General features: G+C 38.0%; 1 protein-coding gene across 4 annotated transcripts in view; it reads left to right on the forward strand.

Annotated features, from left to right (window-relative positions):
• Window positions 1–27,834, forward strand: part of DOCK3 (dedicator of cytokinesis 3) — a 597,071-nt gene that overhangs the window by 202,597 nt on the left and 366,640 nt on the right. For all 4 annotated transcript variants that reach the window (XM_081794945.1, XM_081794946.1, XM_078443039.2 and 1 more), the window contains exon 5: window positions 18,274–18,370. In XM_081794945.1, coding sequence (XP_081651071.1) covers window positions 18,274–18,370 — 97 coding nt within the window. The remainder of the gene's footprint in view (window positions 1–18,273; window positions 18,371–27,834) is intronic.

Genomic DNA, 27,834 nt, shown 5'->3' on the forward strand with positions numbered 1-27,834 from the left:
GGAAAAGATATTTGCAAATGACATATCGGACAAAGGAGTAGTATCCAAAATCTATAAAGAGCTCACCAAACTCCACACCTGAAAAACAAATAACCCAGTGAAGAAATGGGCAGAAAACATGAATAGACACTTCTCTAAAGAAGACTTTCGGATGGCCAACAGGCACATGAAAAGGTGCTCAACATCACTCCTCATCAGGGAAATACAAATCAAAACCACACTCAGATATCACCTCACGCCAGTCAGAGTGGCCAAAATGAACAAATCAGGAGACTATTTGTGCCCATGGATGGTGCGTTTGCAAGCCTTTACATATGGCTCACAATTCTGCGGAAGTACAGATAATCTCTGTAGGATCAGGAGAAGACAAACAACTTGAGCATTTCAGGGTTTTTCCCAGGGATCACCTGACCTGGCTTTGTGAGATCAAGAGAAGGCATCTTTAGGAATTCTCACTAAATCAGGAGTAAGAGATGTGGAGCAGGAACATGCATAGAAAAGGTCTGAGAGAGCTTCATAATTTATTCTTGCACTGACTAGTAAAGGCATTTGTCTCCTGAAGTCCTTCAGCAAAGACTAGAGAAGATAAGTTCTTTGAATAAAAGACAGAAATGCAAAACTTCAAGGAATAAGAAAAATTAAGGAAATATTACACCACCAAAGAAACACATTAGTTTTCAATTTACTATCCTGAAAGAAATGGAGATCTATAAATTGCTTGAAAGGGAATTTAACATAATTATTTTCTTTTTTTTCCTAAAAGAAAAAGAAAAAAAGAACATAATTATGTTAAAGGAAGCTCAGCAGCTACTATAGAGCATAGATGGATAATGAAATTAGGAAAAGAACAGATGAACAAAAAAGGAAGTTCTACAAAGAGATAGAACTGAAAAAATAAAAGAACCAAATTCTGGAGCTGAAGAATACAGTAAACAAAATGAAAACTGTAATTGATAGTGTTAATAACAGACTTGGTCAAACAGAAGAAAAAATCTGTGAACCCAACAATAAGTTACTTGAAAATATCCAGCCAGAAGAGAGAAAAAAAAAAAAGAAAAAGAAGGAAAGAAAAGGAATGAACGCAGTCTACAGGGTTTATGGAATCATCCTCTTGAACTAGTAAATGCCTTGTGGTAGTCCCAGAAGGAGAGGAGAGAGAGTTAGGGTAGAAAACTAATTTAGAGTAATGGCTAAAAACTTCCCAAACCTGGGGAGAGATATGGACATCCAGGTTCATGAAGCTCAAAGCTCTCTTGGGGCGCCTGGGTGGCGCAGTCGGTTAAGCGTCCGACTTCAGCCAGGTCACGATCTCGCGGTCCGTGAGTTCGAGTCCCGCGTCAGGCTCTGGGCTGATGGCTCGGAGCCTGGAGCCTGTTTCCGATTCTGTGTCTCCCTCTCTCTCTGCCCCTCCCCCGTTCATGCTCTGTCTCTCTCTGTCCCAAAAATAAATAAAAAACGTTGAAAAAAAAATTAAAAAAAAAAAAAAAAAAAAAAAAAAAAAAAAAAGCTCTCTAAACAGTTCAACCTAAAGAAGACTTCTTCAAGACGTGTTATATCAAACTGTTAAAAGTTAAAAACAAAGAGAAAAATTTGAAAGTAGCAACATAAAGAGAGTAGTTGCGTAGAAGGGAAACTCCATAAAGCTATCAACAGTTTCACAGCAGAAGCCTAACAAGCCAGGAGTAAATGAGATGATGTATTTATAGTGCTGAAAGAAAAAAAAAAAAACCTGCCAACCAAGAATACTTTATCTGTCGAAGTTATCTTTCATATATGAAGGAGAAATAAAGACTTTCCCAGAAAGATAAAACCTGAGGGAGTTAATCTGCACTAGATACATTTTATAAGCAATGCTGCAGGGTGTTTTTGGAGCTGAAAAGGGTATTAGTTAACGTGAAAACATATGAAGGTGTAAAACACATTGGTAAAGTATATAGTCAAGTTTAGAATATTTTAATACTGTAATGGTGTGTAAACTACCTTTAACTCTAGTATAAAGGTGAAAAGACAAAGTATTACAAATAATGATAGCCAAAATACCAACATTATTTTTCATAGAACTAGAACAAATAATACGGAAATTTTTATGGAACCCTGAATAGGCCAAAGCAGTCTTAAGAAAGAAGAACAAAGCTGAAGGTATCATAATTCCAGACTTCAAGATATATACTACAAAGCTGTAGAAATCAAAGCAATATGGTACCAGCACAAAAATAGATATAAATGATCAATGGAACAGAAGAGTCCAGAAATAAACTTATGCTTATATTGTCAGTTAATCTATGCCAAAGAGGCAAGAATATACAATGGGGGAAAAGACAATCTCTTCAATAAGTGATGCTGGGAAAACTGGACAGCTACATGCAGGAGAATGAAACTAGACCACTTTGTTACCCCATATACAAAAATAAAATAAAAATGCATTGAAGACCTAAATATAAGACCTGAAACCATGAAACTCCTAGAAGAGAAAATAGGCAGTAATTTCTCTGACATCAGCTGTAGCAACATTTTTCTAGCTATGTCTCCTAAGGCGAAGGAAAGAAAAGCAAACATAAATTATTGGGACTACATCAATATAAAAAGATTTTGCACAGCAAAGGAAACCATCAACAAAAACAAAAAGGTAACCTACTGAATGGGAGAAGATATTTGCAAATTATCTAATAAGGGGTTATTCAAAATGTATAAAGAATTGATACAACTCAACACCAAAAAACTAAATAATCTCATTAAAAATTGGTAGAAGATTAATTGACCATATAGTTTGAGTTTTCTGTTCTGTTCTATTGATCTGTGTGTCTGTTTTTGTGCTAATAGCAAAGTATTTTGATCACTACAGCTTTGTAATATAACTGGAAGTCTGGAATTGTGCTGCCTCTAGCTTTGCTTTGCTTTTTAAAAGTTGCTTTGGCTATTCAGGGTCTTTTGTGGTTCCATACAAATTTTATAATTGTTTGTTCTAGCTCTGTGAAAAATGCTGTTGGTATTTTGATATGGATTACATTAAAAGTGTAGATAGCTTTGGGCAGTGTAGACATTTTAACAATATTTGTTCTTTGAGTCCATGAGCATGGAGTGTCTTTCCATTTCTTTGTGCCCTCTTCAGTTTCTTTCAATAATGTTTTATAGTTTTTAGAGTACAGGCATTTCACTTCTTTGGTTAGGTTTATTGATAGCTATCTTATGGTTTTTGGTGCAATTGTAAATGGGATCAATTCCTTAATTTCTCTTTCTGCTGTTTCATTATTTGTGTATAGAAATGCAATAAATTTCTGTACGTTGATTTTGTATCCTACAACTTTACTGAACTTGTGTATCAGTTCTAGCAGTGTTTCGTTAGAATCTTTCAGGTTTTCTATATATAGTATGATGTCATCTGCAAATAGTGAAAATTTTACTTCTTCCTTATTGATTTCATTCCCATTATTTCTTTTGGTTGTTTGATTGCTCTGGCTATGGCTTTTTAGTACTATGTTGAATAAAAGTGGTGAGAGTGGACATCTTTGTCTCTTATTCCTGACCTTAGGAGAAAAGCTTTCCATTTTTCCCTGTTGAGGATGGTGTTAGCTGTGGTTTTTCATATAAGGCTTTTATTATGTTGAGGTATGTTCCCTCTAAATCTGCTTTGTTGAGGGTTTTTATTATGAATGGATGTTGTTCTTTCTTAAATGCTTTTCTGCATCTATTGAAAGGATCATACAGTTTTTATCCTTTTCTTCGGATATTTTAAAACCTTGGCTACAATTTATGATTATATCCCTCCTTTTACACTATTATTGTTTTGGTCTTTTTTTAAAATTTATTTTCACATGATTAGACCCTTCTTAAGTGTGTTTTGATTTAGCAAAGAATTTACATCGCCAGTCCTCCCTATTAGCTCTTGTTGTTTTCTATTTCATGAATATGTTTAAAATTTTTATAAGTAATATTTTCTAATTTCTAATTTTTTGGACCTCTGGTTTTTAAAAAACTTAAACAGGGGCACCTCTGTGGCTCAGTTGGCTGTGTCAAACTTTGGATCAGGTTGTGATCTCACAGTTCATGAGTTCGAGGCCTGCGTTCAGCTCTGTGGTTACAGCTTGGAGCCTGGAGCCTGTTTTGAATTCTGTGTCTCCCTTTCTCTCTGCCCCTTCCCTGCTCACGCTCTCTCTCTCTCTCTCTCTCTCTCTCTCTCAAAAATAAATAAACATTTAAAAAAGTAAAAATAAAATTATACAATTTTTAAAACTTTGTCAGTCTGGACACTCTGTGAATTATATTTAGTCTTTTCTAATTCTAGAATTGAAGAGTATGGAATTCCCTCTTTGTAATACTTTAGCTATATTATACAAGGTATTATAGTTAGTATGTGTTTCCAAATTGATAATCTCTAGAATATTCTCCTTTAGCTTCATAAAGTTTATATTTTGCTCTTCTGTAATTTGTGGACTGTAGTATAAGTTAAATCTCATCACCACACCCTTTAAAAATGGTCAGAAAGGAACAAGGAAGATAAGAATGAAGTAAAATTTATAAATATATATGATAGAGGAAGGAACAATACGTAGTAGATGATATAGACATGTTTCTCTACCTAGTTGCAGGTATTAATTTTCATTAACGAACTCCTTTTTTTACTACCCATTTTATGATGTTTTTTCTTTAGCACCTCAGCTATGGTATTTGAGCCTTTGGTGATTCAGTATGATAAGGGATGATATAGTTTTTTCGTTAACATTTACCACAGAGTATGACAATATTAGGATGTTCCTTGTGGATCCCTTTGGTTCCATCTGTGTGTCTCCCCACTTCTGTTATATAGCAGTAAACCTGTTTCTTCTTGAGGACTGGCAAAAATTAAACACAACAGCCAATACCAAAACCGCCTCTTTTTTCCCACTTGTGTGCCCAGTGGCAGGAAGTATTTAAAACTGAAACAGCCTCATGGTAATCTCACATTCGGTGTAATTGAATCATGTTCTCATCTGGTATATTCATATTTCACTTGGATTCTATATCAGTGGAGTAAAAAATCCTCAAGAGATTGGAACCTAAAATTTTGCAAGTGAGTCATTATGTTTGAGAGTGAGAAGTGTCCCTTCCATTACTACTTCTTTCTTGACCCATGTTCTGTCTTTGGGAAAAACATAGCTATATTGGTTCCTGGTTCAGAGCATTTATCACATCATGTGGATAGTGCCCCAGTCTTTAAAAAGATAGCATGGTGAATTATTTTAGAGTCCTCTCTGTTGTTCTGTACAGTCCAGTGTTCTGGGTGATGAAGTAATTAGTAATGTCAGTTAATCCTGTGGGCACCAGTCTATTATTCTACTTCTTTTGGTTTCATGTGGGGTCCTTGCACATATTTCAGTTTTACCCACATTAACATGATGGCAAATAAAATATTGAGTAGTCTACTGAAGGTCATGTTTCCAGAGATAAAGGAGGCAGAGGAAGTAAGTCCAAATCCCATCCCTTTTATGGTGAATGGAGTCCAGTGTAGTACACTTGCCAAATTGTGTTGGCTAATCCACTTGGAGGATGATACTATATCAGAGTCTCAGCGTTACCCACTGCTACTAGCCAGTTCTCATTGAACACTTGTACCAGATCAGCCTTGATGAGGGAAAGCCCATGGAGTTAAGCTTATTAATAGCTGTAATGCCTTTTACCACATTCATTGTGGGATATCTGGGGAAGGAAACAGACTGAATTAATGGGACACTTGGAGGAGTGTTGGAAAATTGGCTTCCTTTGCAAGATAACTCTTTAAGTCTTAAGGAAGTCTTTAAGGAAGGCAAGGACACCCTCATGCGTAGAGAAGGAGGGCCTTTTTCTACTGCAAAGTGAAGTATATTAAGGGTGGAACTTGGGCTCTTTTAAGTTGTCCCATGTCATACTTTTATTTCTACCATGCTTTCTAATCAGTAGCCTGCCTTTTATCTTCGTATTTATGGGAAGACATAAATTCAACTGACCTTGTAATTCAGCAAACATCAGGATCAAAACTAGAGTTTGGTTTTTGGTTTTGAGCCCTGAAAGTGAAAGAGAAGATTAATCTAAGTGAACTCTTACACAGAACATCAATAAAGTGAGCATTCAGCTTTTTGTAGCCCTGGTTTTCTGACCACAGATGATCCTTCCAATTAGATATTACAGAGTATATTAAATTGTCTCATCTATCCATTCTACATTTGCTAGATTTATTGAACTCTTAGTTTATTTAAAAACATTTTTAATAATTTTATTCAATTATTTTTATTTTTTATATTTTAGTTAATATAGAGTGCAGTATTGGTTTCAGAAGTAGAATTCAGTGATTTATCACTTACATACAACACCCAGTGCTCATTACAAGTGCCTTAATACCCATCACCCATTTAGCCCATCTCCCATCCACCTCCCTCCATCAGCCCTCAGTTTGTTCTCTATTGTTAAGAGTCTCTTGTGGTTTGTTTCCCTTTCTTTTCCCTCCCCCTTCCCATGTTCATCTGTTTTGTTTCTCAACATTCCACATATGAATGAAATCATACTATATTTGTCTTTCTCTGACTTATTTTGCTTAGTCTAATAATTCTAGCTCCATCCATATTGTTGCAAATGGCAAGCTTTCATTTTTTTGATGGATGAGTAATATTCCATAATACACACACACACACACACACACACACACACACACACACACACACCACATCTTCTTTATCCATTCATCAGTTGATGGACATTTGCACTCTCTCCATAGTTTGACTATTGTTAGTACTGCTATAAACATTGGGATGCACGTACCCCTTAGAATCTGTATTCTTTTTTAAAAATATTTTTAATGTTTATTTTTGAGAGACAGAGAGCGAGCAGGGGAGAGGCAGAGAGAGACACACACACAGACTCTGAAGCAGGCTCCAGGCTTTGAGCTTGTCAGCACAGAGCCTGACATGGGGCTCATGAATCATGACCTCATGAATTATGAGATCATGACCTGAGCCGAAGTTGGATGCTTAACCAACTGAGCCACTCAGGCACCCCATCAAATCTGTATTCTTTTACCATTTGGGTAAATTCCTAATAGTGCAATTGCTGGATTATAGAGAGTTCTATTTTTAGTTTTTTGAGGAACCTCCATACTGTTTCCAGAGTGGCTGTACCAGTTTGCATTCCTACCAACAGTGCAAGAGAGTTTCCCTTTCTCCACATCCTTGCCAACACCTGTCTCCTGTGTTGTTAATTTTAGCCATTCTGACAGGTGTGAGGTGGTATCTCATTGTGGTTTTGATTTGTATTTCCCTGATGATGAGTGATGTTGAGCATCTTTTTATGTGCCTGTTAGGCATCTGGATGTCTTCTTTGGAAAAATGTCTATTCATGTCTTCTGCCCATTTCTTAATGGGATTGTTTGTTTTCTGGGTGTTGAGCTTCGTAAATTCTTTATAGATTTTGGATAGAGTTAAAGGGAGAATCAGTAGGTCAGCAGTACCCAGAAAGTTTCTTCCTTTTGATTATGTAGTCCAAATTACCCTTTTATACTTGTCTTTTTTTTTTTGTCTTTGACCTCATTGTTGGTCTATTTAACAAACTGCTTTCTTGTTTTTTTTTTTTTTTTAAGTTTTAATTATTTATTTATTTATAGAGGGCACAGAGAGGGAGGGGCAGAGAGAGAGAGAGAGAAAGAGAGAGAAAGAGAGAGAGAAGAGAGAGAGGGAATCCCAGTAGGGGCAGAGAGAGAGAGAGAGAAGTGAGGCTTACCTGAATTGGGCTCATGTTTACCTGAAATGGGACTCAAGCTCACCTGATGTGGGGATCGAGCTCATCTGATGTGGGTCTTGAATTCATGAACCATGAGATCATGACCTGAGCCGAAGTCAGATGCTTAACAACTGAGCCACCCAGGCACCCTTAACAAACTGTTTTGAAACTCAACCTCAGACTTACTGTGCTTGTAGCTGTATGGATTTCTATTGCATGTGTTCTAGGAACCTTGGCATTACCATCACCACAGCTGATTGGGGATTTGGGGGCTTGAAATGGATAGATGAGAGAGGCGATAGGAAGGGAATCAATAATGGTGCGCATGTAAGAAATACTGGAAGAATTATTGACAGCTGCCAAAGAACAATAATTTGAGCATCTCAAGGGCTCTGGGGTAGACTTCTGCATTGTGCAGTATTAGACAACTTAGAGAAGAACACGCTTATGTCCTAACTTATCACAGCATGACATGAAATGAAAAGTATAGACTTTCTCTGATTATGCTTTCTTGCTCATCTTACTTCATTGCCTTCTAACTGCTCTCCCCCCTTCTATCCATGGTCTCCTACAGTTTATTCTCAACATAGCTGCCAGAGTTATGTGAAAAAAATCATTTTATACTTGTGTTTAAAATCTTCCAATGGCAGGGTGCCTGGGTGGCTCATGAACATCCAACTCTTGATTTCAGCTCAGGTCATGATCTCATGGTTCATGGGATCGAGACCCGTGTCAGGCTTCACGCTGACAGCATGTGGCTTGCTTGGGATTCTTTCTCCTTCTCTCTGTGCCCTCCCCACCTCCCACCCCCCACTACTTGTTCACCCCTGCTCACTCACTCGCTCGCTCTCTCTCTCAAAATAAACTTAAAAAGAAATAAAATCTTCCAATGACTTTTATTTCATTCAGAGTAAAAACCAAGTTCTTATAAAGGCTTACAAAGTTATATGACCTGGCTTTGCTCCTTCTACTCTCCCTATTTCTGAGTCTACTTCAGGTACAGTGACTTCCTTGCTTTTATTCGAACATATCAGGGATGCTCCTGCCTTAAGGTTTTTGTTCATGCTGTTTCCTATGCTTGGAGTACTGTCCCTGGCTAAAACTCTGTTACTTCCTTCAGGCCTTTTCTCAAATCTCAGTGAGACACATCCTCACTACCATATTTAATTCTGCCTCCTCATTCCCCTCACCAACTTAAAACTGAATGCTCCCACAGGACTGCTGCCTCTTTAAACTGTCACGGGGGGTGCCTGGGTGGCTCAGTTGGTTGAGCGTCCGACTTTGGCTCAGGTCATGATCTCACAGTTCATGGGTTTGAGCTCCACATCAGGCTGTGTGCTGACCTCTTGCTCAGAGCCTGGATCCTGCTTCAGATTCTGCGTCTCCTTCTCTCTCTGCCCCTCCCCTGCTCACGCTTTGTCTCACTCTGTTTCTCAAAAATAAATAAATGTAAACTGACTGTTGCTGCCACCAAATTGATTTCTTTCTATTCTCTTCTTCTTTGGGTAATTGGTTTTCCTTTCTAAGTCTGTGGTAGGTTGAGTTCAGGTTATGAGCCTGTACTATAATAATAGAAAGGCTGAGAAATCAAGTGTCTATTATCTTCTGGTTGTATAGTGGAAGGCAACTCTGTCTCTACATTTGGGGTTTAATCACAGTTTTTCTGCAACACTGCTGTTCTTTTCTGCTGGGAATCCTGTTATGAGTAGGTTGGAATTCTTTCACTTATCTCTCATGTGTCTTGAGTACTCGTTCATACCTTGGGTTACTTTTTTGCTTTGACCTACATTCTAGAGTGATTTCTTCACTACACCCTTGCTACTAATTTTCTTTTGAATTCTGTCCAGCATGTATCCTTTCTGTTGAGATTTTTCCCCCCTACTGCTAATGTTTTTTGACATTTAAAAAATTGTGATAAAATATTCATAACATACAATTTAGCATTTTAACTATGTTTAAGAGTGCAATCCAGTGGCATTAAGCATATTCACAATGTTGTGCAACCTTCTTGAGTATTCAACTCTAGAATTTTTCATCATCCCAAACAGAGACTCTATATTTCTGAAACAGGTAACTCCCATTCCCACTTCCTCCAGCCCCTGGGAACCTCTCTTTTTTCTATCTCTATGAATTCTCCTGTTCTAGGTTCCTCATATAAATAGAATCACACAATATTTGTCCTTTTGTGCCTGGCTTATTTTACTTAGCATAGTGTTTTTGAAGCTCATGCATGTTGTAGCATGTATCAAAATTTCATTTATTTTAAATGTTGAATAATATTCCCTTATATATACGTATTGCATTTTATTATTCTATTCAACCATCAGTGGACATTTTCTTCATATACTTTTCATTTGTAAAATTCCGAGTTGGTTCTTTTGCACATTCATTAGCTCTTGTTTTATTTGTTTTTGCTTGTGTTGCTTCTTTTTCTTTTTTAAATGGAAGTTAACTAATTTCTGTAAACATTATAAAAATTTTTTTATTACATTTATTTATTTTTGAGAGAGTGAGACAGAGCGCAGGTGGGGGATGGGCAGAGAGAGGAGACACAGAATCCAAAGCAGGCTCCAGGCTCTGAGCTGCCATCACAGAACCTGACACAGGGCTCGAATCCATGAACCATGAGATCATGACTTGAGCCGAAGTCAGACACTCAGCCGACTGAGTCACCCAGGCATCCCTCTCTAAACATTATAAACATATAAAAATGTTTATCAGACTTTTATAAAAATCTGAGATTTTTTTTTTATTTTTTAATATATGAAATTTACTGTCAAATTGGTTTCCATACAACACCCAGTGCTCATCCCAAAAGGTGCCCTCCTCAATACCCATCACCCACCCTGCCCTCCCTCCCACCCCCCATCAACCCTCAGTTTGTTCTCAGTTTTTAACAGTCTCTTATGCTTTGGCTCTCTTCCACTCTAACCTCTTTTTTTTTTTTTTTCCTTCCCCTCCCCCATGGGTTTCTGTTACGTTTCTCAGGATCCACATAAGAGTGAAACCATATGGTATCTGTCTTTCTCTGTATGGCTTATTTCACTTAGCATCACACTCTCCAGTTCCATCCATGTTGCTACAAAAGGCCATATTTCATTTTTTCTCATTGCCACGTAGTATTCCATTGTGTATATAAACCACAATTTCTTTATCCATTCATCAGTTGATGGACATTTAGGCTCTTTCCATAATTTGGCTATTGTTGAGAGTGCCGCTATAAACATTGGGGTACAGGTGCCCCTATGCATCAGTACTCCTGTATCCCTTGGATAAATTCCTAGCAGTGCTATCGCTGGGTCATAGGGTAGGTCTATTTTTAATTTTCTGAGGAACCTCCACACTGCTTTCCAGAGCGGCTGCACCAATTTGCATTCCCACCAACAGTGCAAGAGGGTTCCCGTTTCTCCACATCCTCTCCAGCATCTATAGTCTCCTGATTTGTTCATTTTGGCCACTCTGACTGGCGTGAGGTGGTATCTGAGTGTGGTTTTGATTTGTATTTCCCTGATAAGGAGCGACGTTGAACATCTTTTCATGTGCCTGTTGGCCATCCGGATGTCTTCTTTAGAGAAGTGTCTATTCATGTTTTCTGCCCATTTCTTCACTGGGTTATTTGTTTTTCGGGTGTGGAGTTTGATGAGCTCTTTATAGATTTTGGATACTACTCCTTTGTCCGATGTGTCATTTGCAAATATCTTTTCCCATTCCGTTGGTTGCCTTTTAGTTTTGTTGGTTGTTTCCTTTGCTGTGCAGAAGCTTTTTATCTTCATAAGGTCCCAGTAATTCACTTTTGCTTTTAATTCCCTTGCCTTTGGGGATGTGCCGAGTAAGAGATTGCTACGGCTGAGGTCAGAGAGGTCTTTTCCTGCTTTCTCCTCTAAGGTTTTGATGGTTTCCTGTCTCACATTCAGGTCCTTTATCCATTTTGAGTTTATTTTTGTGAATGGTGTGAGAAAGTGGTCTAGTTTCAACCTTCTGCATGTTGCTGTCCAGTTCTCCCAGCACCATTTGTTAAAGAGACTGTCTTTTTTCCATTGGATGTTCTTTCCTGCTTTGTCAAAGATGAGTTGGCCATACGTTTGTGGGTCTAGTTCTGGGGTTTCTATTCTATTCCACTGGTCTATGTGTCTGTTTTTGTGCCAATACCATGCTGTCTTGATGATGACAGCTTTGTAGTAGAGGCTAAAGTCTGGGATTGTGATGCCTCCTGCTTTGGTCTTCTTCTTCAAAATTACTTTGGCTATTCGGGGCCTTTTGTGGTTCCATATGAATTTTAGGATTGCTTGTTCTAGTTTCGAGAAGAATGCTGGTGCAATTTTGATTGGGATTGCATTGAATGTGTAGATAGCTTTGGGTAGTATTGACATTTTGACAATATTTATTCTTCCAATCCATGAGCAGGGAATGTCTTTCCATTTCTTTAAATCTTCTTCAATTACCTTCATAAGCTTTCTATAGTTTTCAGCATACAGATCTTTTACATCTTTGGTTAGATTTATTCCTAGGTATTTTATGCTTCTTGGTGCAATTGTGAATGGGATCAGTTTCTTCATTTGTCTTTCTGTTGCTTCATTGTTAGTGTATAAGAATGCAACTGATTTCTGCACATTGATTTTGTATCCTGCAACTTTGCTGAATTCATGTATCAGTTCTAGCAGACTTTTGGTGGAGTCTATCGGATTTTCCATGTATAATATCATGTCATCTGCAAAAAGCGAAAGCTTGACTTCATCTTTGCCAATTTTGATGCCTTTGATTTCCTTTTGTTGTCTGATTGCTGATGCTAGAACTTCCAGCACTATGTTAAACAGCAGCGGTGACAGTGGGCATCCCTGTCGTGTTCCTGATCTCAGGGAAAAAGCTCTCAGTTTTTCCCCGTTGAGGATGATGTTAGCTGTGGGCTTTTCATAAATGGCCTTTATGATCTTTAAGTATGTTCCTTCTATCCCGACTTTCTCAAGGGTTTTTATTAAGAAAGGGTGCTGGATTTTGTCAAAGGCCTTTTCTGCATCGATTGACAGGATCATATGGTTCTTCTCTTTTTTTTTGTTAATGTGATGTATCACGTTGATCGATTTGCGAATGTTGAACCAGCCCTGCATCCCAGGAATGAATCCCACTTGATCATGGTGAATAATTCTTTTTATATGCTGTTGAATTCGATTTGCTAGTATCTTATTAAGAATTTTTGCATCCATATTCATCAGGGATATTGGCCTGTAGTTCTTTTTTTTTACTGGGTCTCTGTCTGGTTTAGGAATCAAAGTAATACTGGCTTCATAGAATGAGTCTGGAAGTTTTCCTTCCCTTTCTATTTCTTGGAATAGCTTGAGAAGGATAGGTATTATCTCTGCTTTAAATGTCTGGTAGAACTCCCCTGGGAAGCCATCTGGTCCTGGACTCTTATTTGTTGGGAGATTTTTGATAACCGATTCAATTTCTTCGCTGGTTATGGGTCTGTTCAAGCTTTCTATTTCCTCCTGATTGAGTTTTGGAAGAGTGTGGGTGTTTAGAAATTTGTCCATTTCTTCCAGGTTGTCCAATTTGCTGGCATATAATTTTTCATAGTATTCCCTGATAATTGTTTGTATCTCTGAGGGATTGGTTGTAATCATTCCATTTTCATTCATGATTTTATCTATTTGGGTCATCTCCCTTTTCTTTTTGAGAAGCCTGGCTAGAGGTTTGTCAATTTTGTTTATTTTTTCAAAAAACCAACTCTTGGTTTCGTTGATCTGCTCTACAGTTTTTTTAGATTCTATATTGTTTATTTCTGCTCTGATCTTTATTATTTCTCTTCTTCTGCTGGGTTTAGGCTGCCTTTGCTGTTCTGCTTCTATTTCCTTTAGGTGTGCTGTTAGATTTTGTATTTGGGATTTTTCTTGTTTCTTGAGATAGGCCTGGATTGCAATGTATTTTCCTCTCAGGACTGCCTTCGCTGCATCCCAAAGCGTTTGGATTGTTGTATTTTCATTTTCGTTTGTTTCCATATATGTTTTAATTTCTTCTCTAATTGCCTGGTTGACCCACTCATTCGTTAGTAGGGTGTTCTTTAACCTCCATGCTTTTGGAGGTTTTCCAGACTTTTTCCTGTGGTTGATTTCAAGCTTCATAGCATTGTGGTCTGAAAGTATGCATGGTATAATTTCAATTCTTGTAAACTTATGAAGGGCTGTTTTGTGACCCAGTATATGATCTATCTTGGAGAATGTTCCATGTGCACTCGAGAAGAAAGTATATTCTGTTGCTTTGGGATGCAGAGTTCTAAATATATCTGTCAAGTCCATCTGATCCAATGTATCATTCAGGGCCCTTGTTTCTTTATTGACTGTGTGTTTAGATGATCTATCCATTTCTGTAAGTGGGGTGTTAAAGTCCCCTGCAATGACCACATTCTTATCAATGAGGTTGCTTATGTTTATGAGTAATTGTTTTATATATCTGGGGGCTCGGGTATTTGGCGCATAGACATTTATAATAGTTAGCTCTTCCTGGTGGATAGACCCTGTGATTATTATATAATGCCCTTCTTCATCTCTTGTTACAGCCTTTAATTTAAAGTCTAGTTTGTCTGATATAAGTATGGCTACTCCAGCTTTCTTTTGGCTTCCAGGAGCATGATAGATAGTTCTCCATCCCCTCACTCTCAATCTAAAGGTGTCCTCAGATCTAAAATGAGTCTCTTGTAGACAGCAAATAGATGGGTCTTGTTTTTTTATCCATTCTGATACCCTGTGTCTTTTAGTTGGCGCATTTAATCCATTTACATTCAGTGTTATTATAGAAAGATATGGGTTTAGAGTCATTGTGATGTCTGTATGTTTTATGCTTGTAGTGATGTCTCTGGTACTTTGTCTCACAGGATCCCCCTTAGGATCTCTTGTAGGGCTGGTTTCGTGGTGACAAATTCCTTCAGTTTTTGTTTGTTTGGGAAGACCTTTATCTCTCCTTCTATTCTAAATGACAGACTTGCTGGATAAAGGATTCTCGGCTGCATATTTTTTCTGTTTAGCACACTGTAGATATCGTGCCAAGCCTTTCTGGCCTGCCAAGTTTCAAAGGAGAGATCAGTCACGAGTCTTATAGGTCTCCCTTTATATGTGAGGGCACGTTTATCCCTTGCTGCTTTCAGAATTTTCTCTTTATCCTTGTATTTTGCCAGTTTCACTATGATATGTCGTGCAGAAGATCGATTCAAGTTACGTCTGAAGGGAGTTCTCTGTGCCTCTTGGATTTCAATGCCTTTTTCCTTCCCCAGTTCAGGGAAGTTCTCAGCTATAATTTCTTCAAGTACCCCTTCAGCACCCTTCCCTCTCTCTTCCTCCTCTGGGATACCAATTATGCGTATATTATTTTTTTTTAGTGTATCACTTAGTTCTCTAATTTTCCCCTCATACTCCTGGATTTTTTTATCTCTCTTTCTTTCAGCTTCCTCTTTCTCCATAACTTTATCTTCTAGTTCACCTATTCTCTCCTCTGCCTCTTCAAGCCGAGCCATCGTGGATTCCATTTTGTTTTGCAATTCGTTTAAAGCGTTTTTCAACTCCTCGTGACTGTTCCTTAGTCCCTCGATCTTTGTGGCAAGAGATTCTCTGCTGTCCTGTATACTGTTTTCAAGCCCAGCGATTAATTTTATGACTATTATTCTAAATTCACTTTCTGTTATATTATTTAAATCCTTTTTGATCAGTTCATTAGCTGTTGTTATTTCCTGGAGATTCTTCTGAGGGGAATTCTTCCGTTTGGTCATTTTGGAGAGTCCCTGGCGTGGTGAGGACCTGCAGTGCACTTCCCCTGTGCTGTGTTGTATAACTGGAGTTAGTGGGCGGGGCCGCAGTCCGACCCGATGTCTGCCCCCAGCCCACTGCTGGGGCCACAGTCAGACTGGTGTGTGCCTTCTCTTCCCCTCTCCTAGGGGCGGGATTCACTGTGGGGTGGCGTGTCCCGTCTGGGCTACTTGCACACTGCCAGGCTTGTGTTGCTGGGGATCTGGCGTATTAGCTGGGGTGGGTAGGCAAGGTGCACGGGGGCTGGAGGGGCAGGCTTAGCTCGCTTCTCCTTAGGTGATCCACTTCAGGAGGAGCCCTGTGGCAGCGGGAGGGAGTCAGATCCGCTGCCGGAGGTTTGGCTCCGCAGAAGCACAGAGTTGGGTGTTTGCGGGGAGCGAGCAAGTTCCCTGGCAGGAACTGGTTCCCTTTGGGATTTTGGCTGGGGGATGGGCGGGGGAGATGGCGCTGGCGTGCGCCTTTGTTCCCCGCCAAGCTGAGCTCTGCCGTCCGGGGGCTCAGCAGCTCTCCCTCCCTTTGTCCTCCAGCCTTCCCACTTTCTGAGCAGAGCTGTTCACTTATGACCTCCCAGACGCTAAGTCGCGCTTGCTGTCGGAACACAGTCCGTCCGGCCCCTCCGCTTTTGCCAGCCAGACTCGGGGGCTCTGCTTGGCCGGCGAGCCGCCCCTCCGCCCCGGCTCCCTCCCGCCAGTCCGTGGAGCGCGCACCGCCTCGCCGCCCTTCCTACCCTCTTCCGTGGGCCTCTAGTCTGCGCTTGACTCCAGAGACTCCCTTCTGCTAATCCTCTGGCGGTTTTCTGGGTTCTTTAGGCAGGTGTAGGTGGAATCTAAGTGATCGGCAGGACGCGCTGTGAGCCCCGCGTCCTCCTACGCCGCCATCTTCCGGAACCCCCGGAAGTTTTTATTTTAATCAGCTTATAAATTTGATGAATGTGGATAGTTCTCTGGCATCATTCCAAGAAGATTCTTTTTATCTGTTGGACTGAAGCACACAAAATAAAACAATAAAGCCATAAAACACCATCAAGTAACATATATTCATTGATACTCAATATTAATGTACTGAGTTATCTTTGAACACAGTGGTGGTTTGTCAACCTATCATACTGTATAAAGACATAATACATAATGATAATAGTTTGTATAATATTTTGCTATTTCCAGGTGGTTGAATAGATTAATAAATCAGAATTATAGATTCTAATCACCTCAGCATATCAGTATATAAAATTTTTATACCAGAAAATATTTCATTATCCCTCACAATTGGCATAGACATTATAAAAATATTACCAAGTTATGCCCCTACTTTGAACAACCTTTCAGTAACTTTTCAGTCGTTTTACTTGAGTTAAGATCTGGAACATTTAGTATCATTTGAAAAGGCCCTGTCAGAGCTGGCTTCAGCATTACTGGCTTTTTTAAAGTTCTTGTTTATGTGAAATTCTTTCTAATTTTGGTGGCTTCTTGTATACTGTTTCCTCTGCAAGTGACACCATACCTGGTTTTCTCCCTCTCCACACACTTTTCCTGTCATGGCCTTTTTGCATCTTTTGGGCCATTCTACTTCTTCAGAGAAGATTTCACTGATCCTTTCTTTTTAAATCATGTCTCCCAGCTAAAATCTCTGATTGTACACTTTAATTTCCTTCTTAGATTCATCACTGTTCATTTATGTATGTTGTGATTATTTGTCTGTTAATTCCCTATCCAGAACAAGAGCTCTCTGAAGATAGGAACCCTGTCCACTTTTGTTCACTGATAAATCCTTGGCAGTTAGCACAGGGAATGGCACCACAGTTGATGCTGCTTACGAGGTAGGCTGAGGGAAACCCAGTACCTTTCTGACCCTTACCAGGATCAGAATTCCTCTACCAGACCCAGAATTCCTCTACTGACACAGTTTTCTAAGAAAATAGAATACCAGTATAATGAAGGGTTTATAAAATGTTTTAGAAATCAGTGTGTGGGTCCCCTTCCCCTCATTTTCATCAGATCTTTGCATTACTGTTAAGTGTTAAAGGGCACAAATAACTTAAAAAATTAATTTAAGCAAAACTTGGGCAGTATATGGTCTTTCTTTAAAGAAAAAGGCTTAAAAACGGTCTTTAAAAAAATTCTGTTTTAGGGGCTCCTGAGTGGTTCAGTCGGTTAAGTGTCTGACTTCGGCTCAGGTCATGATCTCGTGGTTCATGGGTTCCAGCCCTGCTTTGGGCTCTGTGCTGACAGCTCGGAGCCTGGAGTCATCTTTGGATTCTGTGTCTCCCTCTGTCTCTGCCCCTCCCTCCTCGCCCTATGTCTCTCTGAAAAATAAACATTTAAAAATTATTTTTAAAATATTTTATTTTGTATTTATTTTTTTTCTTTTTTGTGTATTTTTATTGAAATTCTAGTTAACATACAGTATAATACTAGCTTCAGGTGTACAGTATAGTGGCTCAACACTTCAGTACAACACCCTGTACTCATCACAAGTGCCCTCTTTATTTCTTTTTTCTTAAAAAAGTCTGTTTTAAAGGCAGTATTTCTAAAAGTAAAATTGAGGACTTATATAGCAAAACCCAGGTATTTTTACATTAATTCAGTCCATTTACATTGTTGCATCATATTACTGCAAAAGAGTCTTTAATCAGTTGGATGTACCTCTCCTTTATATTTGCATGAATTTAAAATTTGAATTACACACATTAAAAATGTCAATAGATAGCATTCTGGTATTTTATCAAAGATAATGTGGCTGTTTGTTGTGGCTCTGGTTGTAGGCAGTATGAAACTGTGGTTCCACTCGAAGATTCTATTGTGACTGAGGTTACAGCAACTCTACAAGAATGGGCCAGTCTGTGGAAACAACTCTATGTGGTAAGTAGTTGATAACTAGCTTACTAGATCATTAAAATTCCATTATACCAAGTGAAAACATTTATCTTACCTATGCGAATTACAAATTTTTAGATTTCTGAATATTTGCAACTTTTCAATGTATGTTCCTAATATTAACTGAGACATAGTACACTGAATGTTGTTCAGTCTGAGGAGAATACATTATTTGTATGCCTGCAGTCCCTCCACCCTATCCCAGTCAATGGAATTTAAGTTCCTTAACACCAGAGATTTTAACTGTCTTACTCACTGCTGTAGCTCCAGAAGCTTTCATAAAATAGGTATTTACTGAATGAATGAGCAAACTTAAGAGTTGCATTGTGAGCCTAATGGTGGGTAAAGGCCAAGAAGTTGTATCCACAGTTTCTTATAGCTAGTAAGCTGATAGGATATGTCATATATGACATACTTTGCTAAGCCCGTAATTAATAGAAAGATTAGTAAAAACCCAGCCCATATCCTCTGTAAACAGAAGTAGAGAGTGATAGGACACACAAAATCAAGGCTAAACATGAGTGACAAGGTTTGGGTTCAAACAAGATGGAATAAACACATTCTGTATATTCTTCTTAGTAATTACAACAAAAATCCTGGACAAAACCCATAAATCACCTGCCAGAAAACTCTGAAAGTAAAGGAAGAGAAGGTGGAGTGATTAGGGACCTTTGGACTCAAGGATTGAGTGAGTTCCCTGATTGTTGTTTTTTCTTGCCTCCCATATACTTTGGCCTGGGATCTAGAGAAGCCCACAACGTGGATATACTGTTGGGTGCACACAAAAAGCATCAAAGAAAGCCTTTTTTTTTTTAAGCCAAAGGATGGCACAGCAAGACAGAAACCTTTTAATCTATCCTTTCTATTCTCCAGACAAACATTGCAATAAAAGCTGCACCCTCATACCCACCCAAATAGGCATTGCAATAGTGGAACTACTCCATGTCATACACACACTCTTACCCCCATGTGCAGTAACACATGTTTCTCTCCAGTGGAGCCTTAGGTCAAACACTGACTTCTACCCCTCCCCACTATAGTAATGAGGCAGTGCCTCTTTTCATTGGAGTCTGTGGGAAGATTCTGACTTTCACTTCAGCACCATTTGCAAGGTGGCACCTTTCTACAGCAGAGCCTGTGGGTGGGACTCTGGATTTCACAACTACCCAGTGTTAACATAGTGATGCCCTTATTTTGCAGAGTTCTGTGGGCAAAACTATGACTTCCTTCTGTGCTCTAAAGTAAGGAAGCAGCCTCCATCCACAGAGGAGCCTGTGGTTGGAACTCTTGATTTCCATTTCCCTTATAAGAATAAGTGGGTCCCTTCCCAGCTGAGCCTATAGGCAAGACTGACTTTAACCTCCCCATTATGAGATAGTGCCCCACTCTAGTACACCATGTAAACAGTCCTCTATTTTTCATCCTTGTCCTGCTGAAATGAGGCAGTGCTTCTCACCACCCAAATCCATGCAGAGTGTAAGTGAAGTAGAGTTCTGCTATCTAGGTAACACACAAATGGGGAAAACCAGAAGAGCACTGGAAAGACTTCATGTGCGAAATTGACATATGAATCACAGACCACAAAAGTGAGCCTAGAATTGCATTCTGAATCTAAGCAGATTGACCACCTACTAAAATAGAAGTTTTAAACAGGAATCTGAATGTCATAGTACAATACTTAAAATGTCCAGTGTACAGACTAAATTTATTTGTCATGTAAAATATCAGGAAAACTTTAAGAAGAAAAGATAACAGATGCCAACTTTGAAATTACAAAGACATTGGAATCATCAACAAGGGTTTTAAAACTGGTTTTGTAAAATTGCTCCAGCAAGCAATTAGAGACACTCTTGTTTTTTTTTTTTAATTTGCATCTTTATTTACTTACATTATTTTATTTATTATATAATTTATTGTCAAGTTAGCTAACATACAGTGTATACAATGTGCTCATGGCTTTGGGAGTAGATTCCCATGATTCACCACTTACATACAACATCCAGTGCTCATCCCAGCAAGTGCCCTCCTCAATGCCCATCACCTGTTTTACCCGCCTTCTCAACCCCTTCCACCCTCAATTTGTTCTCTGTATTTAAAAGTCTGGGTGGCCCAGTTGGTTAAGTGTCTGACTTCGGCTCAGGTCATGATCTTGTGGTACATGAATTTGAGCCCCATTTGGGCTCTGTGCTGACAGCTCAGAGCCTGGAGCCTGCTTCAGATTCTGTGTCTTTCTCTCTCTCTGCCCCTCCCCTGCTCATGCTTTGTTTCTCTCCCTCTCTCATAAATAAAAACATACACAAAAATTTTAAAAAATAAAAATAAAGGTCTCTTATAGTTTGCCTCCCTCTCTGTTTGTAACTTTTTTTTTTCTTTCCCTTACCCCATGGTCTTCTATTAAATTTCTCAAATTCCACATATGAGTGAAAACATGATATCTTTCTCTGACTGACTTATTTCACTTAGCATAATACCCTCCAGTTCTGTCCACGTTGTTGCAAATGGCAAGATTTCATTCTTTTTCATTGCCGAATAGTATTCCATTGTGTGTGTGTGTGTGTGTGTGTGTGTGTGTGTGTGTGTGTATACACATATACTGTATACGCTATATATATATATATATATATATATATACATGCACACATGTATATGCACACACAGTATATATAGACACACTATATATATACACATACTGTATATACACACTATACACACACACACACACACACACACACACATCTTTTTTTTTTTTTTTTACACCACTTCTTCTTTATCCATTCATCATTTGATGGGCAGTGGGCATTTGGGCTCTTTCCATAATTTGGCTATTGTTGATAATGCTGCTATTAACATTAGGGTACATGTACCCCTATGAATCATCACTCCTGTATCCTTTGGATAAATTCCTAATAGTGCTATTGCTGGGTCGTAGGGTAATTGTATCTTTAATTTTTTGAGGAACCTCCACACTGTTTTCGAGTTGCTGCACCAGTTTGCATTCCCACCAGCAGTGCAAAGGGGTTCCCCTTTTTCCACACCCTCGCCAACACCTGTTATTTCCTGAGTTGCTAATTTTAGCCACTCTGACTGGTGTGAGGTGGTATCTCAATGTAGTTTTGATTTGTATTTCCCTGATGATGAGCGATGTTGAGCATCTTTTCATGTGTCTGTTAGCCATTGGGATGAAGAGACACTCTTGAAACAAATGAAAACACTTTTGAAACTGCAGCAAGGAAATAGAAAACTTAAAGAATCAAATGAAAATTTTAGAACTGAAAAATAGACTAACAAAAATTTAAAAATTACTAGGTAAATTCAATAGCAGAATGGAAAGAACAGAGGAAGGAATTAGTGAGCTTAATGATGGATCAAAAGAAATTATCCAATCTGAATAATGGAGAGAAACTAAATGGAAAAGTAAACTTAGCTTCAGAGACCTGTGGGACAATAACAAAAGATATAACATTTAAGTCATCAGAGGACTAGACAGAAAGGACAGAATGTGGAGTTAAAAAAAAATTGAAGAAATAATGGCTTAAGTCTTCCCAAATTTGGCAAAAGATGTAAGCCAAGAAGCCAAGTAAACTCTAAACAGGATAAACCTAAAGAAATCCATGCACAATCACATTGTAGTTGAATTTCTGAAAATTAAGGCAGAAGAAGCAAATCTTTGTATATGTGTATATATATATTTTAAAAAATTTTTTATGTATTTTAAAATTCCAATATAATTAATATACAGTGTTAGATTAGTTTCAGGTGTGCAATTTTGTAATTCAACAATTCTGTACATTACTCAGTACTCATCATGATAAGTGTACTCTTAATCCCTCCCCTTCACCTATTTGACCCATCCCCCCACCCGCCAAAGAAAAAGTTTTAAAAGGAAAACAACACATTACCATTAGGGAAATGACAATTTGAATGACAGCAAATTTGTCATCAGAAACTATGGAAGACACAAGGGAGTGGCCCAACATTTTTCAAGTACTGAAAGAAAAAAAACCTGATGTTACCCCAGATTTGTGTATCCAGGAAAAATATATTTCAGGAATAAAGGAGAAATAAACACATTTTTAGATGAAGGAACCCTAAGAAAATTTGTTGCCATTGGGTTGGTTCTAAAATAGTAGCTATAATGGATGTTTATCAGATACAAAGTAAGAGATAATGTAAGGACACTTGGAATGTAGGAATGAAGAAATCAATAGAAGGGGTAAATTCTGTTAGGTTTTTAAAGTAGTCTTTGAGGAGACGAAGCAGAAATTATAACACTGATATGGATTTCAGTGTATGTAGAGGTTTATATTTAAGAAAGTTGTATCTAAAATGGTGATGGAAAGGGACATAAACTGTGGTATCTGCATTCTATTTCAAGTAGTAAGATGTTGATACTAGTAGATTATAATACATTATGCATATATGTTATAATCTCTAGAGGAATCATTAAAACTGTTACACAAAGCAATATAATAAAAATGCTATCAATAAACCAAAATGGAATACTAAAATGTTCAAATAACCTATAAGAAATTAAGAAAGGGAAAACAGAGGAAGGTGAAACAGAGGGAACAAAAAAATAAATACTAAAATGGTGGATTTAAATCCTAATATATGAATAATAAAAAGATGAACATTGGCAGAGTTGATAAAAAAGACTTGACTGTGTGCTGTAAGAAACTCCATATATAATGACATAGGAGGTGAAAAGTTAAAAAAATACATACCATTCAAACATTAATAAAAAAAAAGCTTGAATGGCTATAGTAAGAAAGATTATTATATTAATTATGAATTATTTCTTCCTTAAATATAAATAAAAATAAATAAAATGAATTATATTACTATTAATTAAAGTTGATATCAGAATAAAGAAAAGGGATATTACAGAGTGGTAAAAAGATCAATTTACCAAGAAGATGTAACAATCTTAAATATGCATGCACCAAAAAACAGCTGCAAAATAAATGAAATAAAACCTGAAAGGACTGAATAGAGAAAATGGAGAAATCATTTATTATATTTGGAGATTTATGACCCTTTCCCCTAGTAATCGATGTAACCGCTTGACAAAAGTCCCCAAGGATAGTGAAGAACTGAACAATGCCATCAACCATTGGGACCTAATTGAAAGTTTTAGACTGTTCCATCCGATAAAATTGGAATACAGATTGTTTTCAAGCATATGTGGAACATTCACCAAGATTGACAATATCTTGGGTCATAGAACAACTCAACAAATGCTCAGTAATTCATGTCATACAAAGGATAATCTGACATTAATGGAAGCAAAATAGAAATCAGGACCAGACAACAGGAAAATATTGAAGCACTTAGAAATTAACACACTGTTAAATAATCCATGGATCAAAGAGGAAGTCTCAAGAAATAAAAAATATGTTTAAATGAATATAAATGAAAATATAATGTATTATCTGGAAAACAGTGTGGAGGTTCCTCAAAAAATTAAAAATAGAACTACCCTATGACCCAGCAATAGCACTAATAGGAGTTTACCCAAGAGATACAGGAGTGCTGATGCATAGGGTCACGTTACCCCAGTGTTTATAGCAGCGCTTTCAACAATAGCCAAATAATGGAAAGAGCCTAAATGTCCACCAACTGATGAATGGATAAAGAAGATGTGGTGTATATATACAATGGAATACTACTTGGCAATGAGAAAGAATGAACTCCTACCATTTGCAGCAACGTGGATGGAACTGGAAGGTATTATGCTGAGTGAAATAAGTCAGTCAGAGAAGGACAGATACCATATGTTTTCACTCATATGTGGATCTTGAGAAACTTAACAGAAGACCATGGGGGAAGGTAAGGGGAAAAAAATAGATACAAACAGAGAGGGAGGGAGGTGAACCACAAGAAAGTCTTAAATACAGAGAACAAACTGAGGGTGGATGAGGGGTGGAGGAGAGGGAAAATGGGTGATGGGCATTGAGGAGGGCACTTGGGATGAGCACTAGGTATTGTATGTAAACCAATTTGACAATAAATTATATTCATAAAAAATATAATGTATTAAAATGTGTGGAATGCAGTTGAAGCAGTGCTGAGAGGGACATTTATAGCATTAAGTGCATATAATTAAGAAAAACATGGTATCAAATCAATAACTACTTCAAGAATCTAATAAAAGAAGATAAACCCAAGCAAGCAGAATGAAAGAAAAAATAAAGAGCAGGGATTAATGAAATTAAAAATAGAAAAACAAGAGAAAAATCAAACCAAAAGCCAGTTTTTAAAATATCAATAAAATTAATAGACATCTACCAAGACTTACAAAGAAAACAACTGAAATAATAATTACCAATATATTTGGACTAAAGAAAGAGATATCACTGTAGATTCCATAGACATTAAATTGACAATAAGAAAATGTTATAAACAACTTCATAACATGTAAGTGAGAATCTAGATGAATCAAACAAATCCTTGAAAATCACAAGTTACGTTTCTCAGGATCCACATAAGAGTGAAACCATATGGTATCTGTCTTTCTCTGTATGGCTTATTTCACTTAGCATCACACTCTCCAGTTCCATCCATGTTGCTACAAAAGGCCATATTTCATTTTTTCTCATTGCCACGTAGTATTCCATTGTGTATATAAACCACAATTTCTTTATCCATTCATCAGTTGATGGACATTTAGGCTCTTTCCATAATTTGGCTATTGTTGAGAGTGCTGCTATAAACATTGGGGTACAAGTGCCCCTATGCATCAGTACTCCTGTATCCCTTGGATAAATTCCTAGCAGTGCTATCGCTGGGTCATAGGGTAGGTCTATTTTTAATTTTCTGAGGAACCTCCACACTGCTTTCCAGAGCGACTGCACCAATTTGCATTCCCACCAACAGTGCAAGAGGGTTCCTGTTTCTCCACATCCTCTCCAGCATCTATAGTCTCCTGATTTGTTCATTTTGGCCACTCTGACTGGCGTGAGGTGGTATCTGAGTGTGGTTTTGATTTGTATTTCCCTGATAAGGAGCGACGTTGAACATCTTTTCATGTGCCTGTTGGCCATCCGGATGTCTTCTTTAGAGAAGTGTCTATTCATGTTTTCTGCCCATTTCTTCACTGGGTTATTTGTTTTTCGGGTGTGGAGTTTGATGAGCTCTTTATAGATTTTGGATACTAGCCCTTTGTCCGATGTGTCATTTGCAAATATCTTTTCCCATTCCGTTGGTTGCCTTTTAGTTTTGTTGGTTGTTTCCTTTGCTGTGCAGAAGCTTTTTATCTTCATAAGGTCCCAGTAATTCACTTTTGCTTTTAATTCCCTTGCCTTTGGGGATGTGCCGAGTAAGAGATTGCTACGGCTGAGGTCAGAGAGGTCTTTTCCTGCTTTCTCCTCTAAGGTTTTGATGGTTTCCTGTCTCACATTCAGGTCCTTTATCCATTTTGAGTTTATTTTTGTGAATGGTGTGAGAAAGTGGTCTAGTTTCAACCTTCTGCATGTTGCTGTCCAGTTCTCCCAGCACCATTTGTTAAAGAGACTGTCTTTTTTCCATTGGATGTTCTTTCCTGCTTTGTCAAAGATGAGTTGGCCATACGTTTGTGGGTCTAGTTCTGGGGTTTCTATTCTATTCCACTGGTCTATGTGTCTGTTTTTGTGCCAATACCATGCTGTCTTGATGATGACAGCTTTGTAGTAGAGGCTAAAGTCTGGGATTGTGATGCCTCCTGCTTTGGTCTTCTTCTTCAAAATTACTTTGGCTATTCGGGGCCTTTTGTGGTTCCATATGAATTTTAGGATTGCTTGTTCTAGTTTCGAGAAGAATGCTGGTGCAATTTTGATTGGGATTGCATTGAATGTGTAGATAGCTTTGGGTAGTATTGACATTTTGACAATATTTATTCTTCCAATCCATGAGCAGGGAATGTCTTTCCATTTCTTTAAATCTTCTTCAATTACCTTCATAAGCTTTCTATAGTTTTCAGCATACAGATCTTTTACATCTTTGGTTAGATTTATTCCTAGTTATTTTATGTTTCTTGGTGCAATTGTGAATGGGATCAGTTTCTTTATTTGTCTTTCTGTTGCTTCATTGTTAGTGTATAAGAATGCAACTGATTTCTGTACATTGATTTTGTATCCTGCAACTTTGCTGAATTCATGTATCAGTTCTAGCAGACTTTTGGTGGAGTCTGTCGGATTTTCCATGTATAATATCATGTCATCTGCAAAAAGCGAAAGCTTGACTTCATCTTTGCCAATTTTGATGCCTTTGATTTCCTTTTGTTGTCTGATTTCTGATGCTAGAACTTCCAACACTATGTTAAACAACAGCGGTGAGAGTGGGCATCCCTGTCGTGTTCCTGATCTCAGGGAAAAGGCTCTCAGTTTTTCCCCGTTGAGGATGATGTTAGCTGTGGGCTTTTCATAAATGGCTTTTATGATGTTTAAGTATGTTCCTTCTATCCCGACTTTCTCAAGGGTTTTTATTAAGAAAGGGTGCTGGATTTTGTCAAAGGCCTTTTCTGCATCGATTGACAGGATCATATGGTTCTTCTCTTTTTTTTTGTTAATGTGATGTATCACGTTGATCGATTTGTGAATGTTGAACCAGCCCTGCATCCCAGGAATGAATCCCACTTGATCATGGTGAATAATTCTTTTTATATGCTGTTGAATTCGATTTGCTAGTATCTTATTGAGAATTTTTGCATCCATATTCATCAGGGATATTGGCCTGTAGTTCTCTTTTTTTACTGGGTCTCTGTCTGGTTTAGGAATCAAAGTAATACTGGCTTCATAGAATGAGTCTGGAAGTTTTCCTTCCCTTTCTATTTCTTGGAATAGCTTGAGAAGGATAGGTATTATCTCTGCTTTAAACGTCTGGTAGAACTCCCCTGGGAAGCCATCTGGTCCTGGACTCTTATTTGTTGGGAGATTTTTGATAACCAATTCAATTTCTTCGCTGGTTATGGGTCTGTTCAAGCTTTCTATTTCCTCCTGATTGAGTTTTGGAAGAGTGTGGGTGTTTAGGAATTCGTCCATTTCTTCCAGGTTGTCCAGTTTGTTGGCATATAATTTTTCATAGTATTCCCTGATAATTGTTTGTATCTCTGAGGGATTGGTTGTAATAATTCCATTTTCATTCATGATTTTGTCTGTTTGGGTCATCTCCCTTTTCTTTTTGAGAAGCCTGGCTAGAGGTTTGTCGATTTTGTTTATTTTTTCAAAAAACCAACTCTTGGTTTCGTTGATCTGCTCTACAGTTTTTTTAGATTCTATATTGTTTATTTCTGCTCTGATCTTTATTATTTCTCTTCTTCTGCTGGGTTTAGGCTGCCTTTGCTGTTCTGCTTCTATTTCCTTTAGGTGTGATGTTTCTTATGTGGATCCTGAGAAACGTAACAGAAACCCATGGGGGAGGGGAAGGAAAAAAAAAAAAAAAAAAAGAGGTTAGAGTGGGAGAGAGCCAAAGCA

Source organism: Panthera onca, chromosome A2, assembly GCF_046562875.1.
Source record: "Panthera onca isolate mPanOnc1 chromosome A2, mPanOnc1 haplotype 2, whole genome shotgun sequence".
In the NCBI taxonomy this organism is placed as follows: Eukaryota; Metazoa; Chordata; class Mammalia; order Carnivora; family Felidae; genus Panthera; species Panthera onca.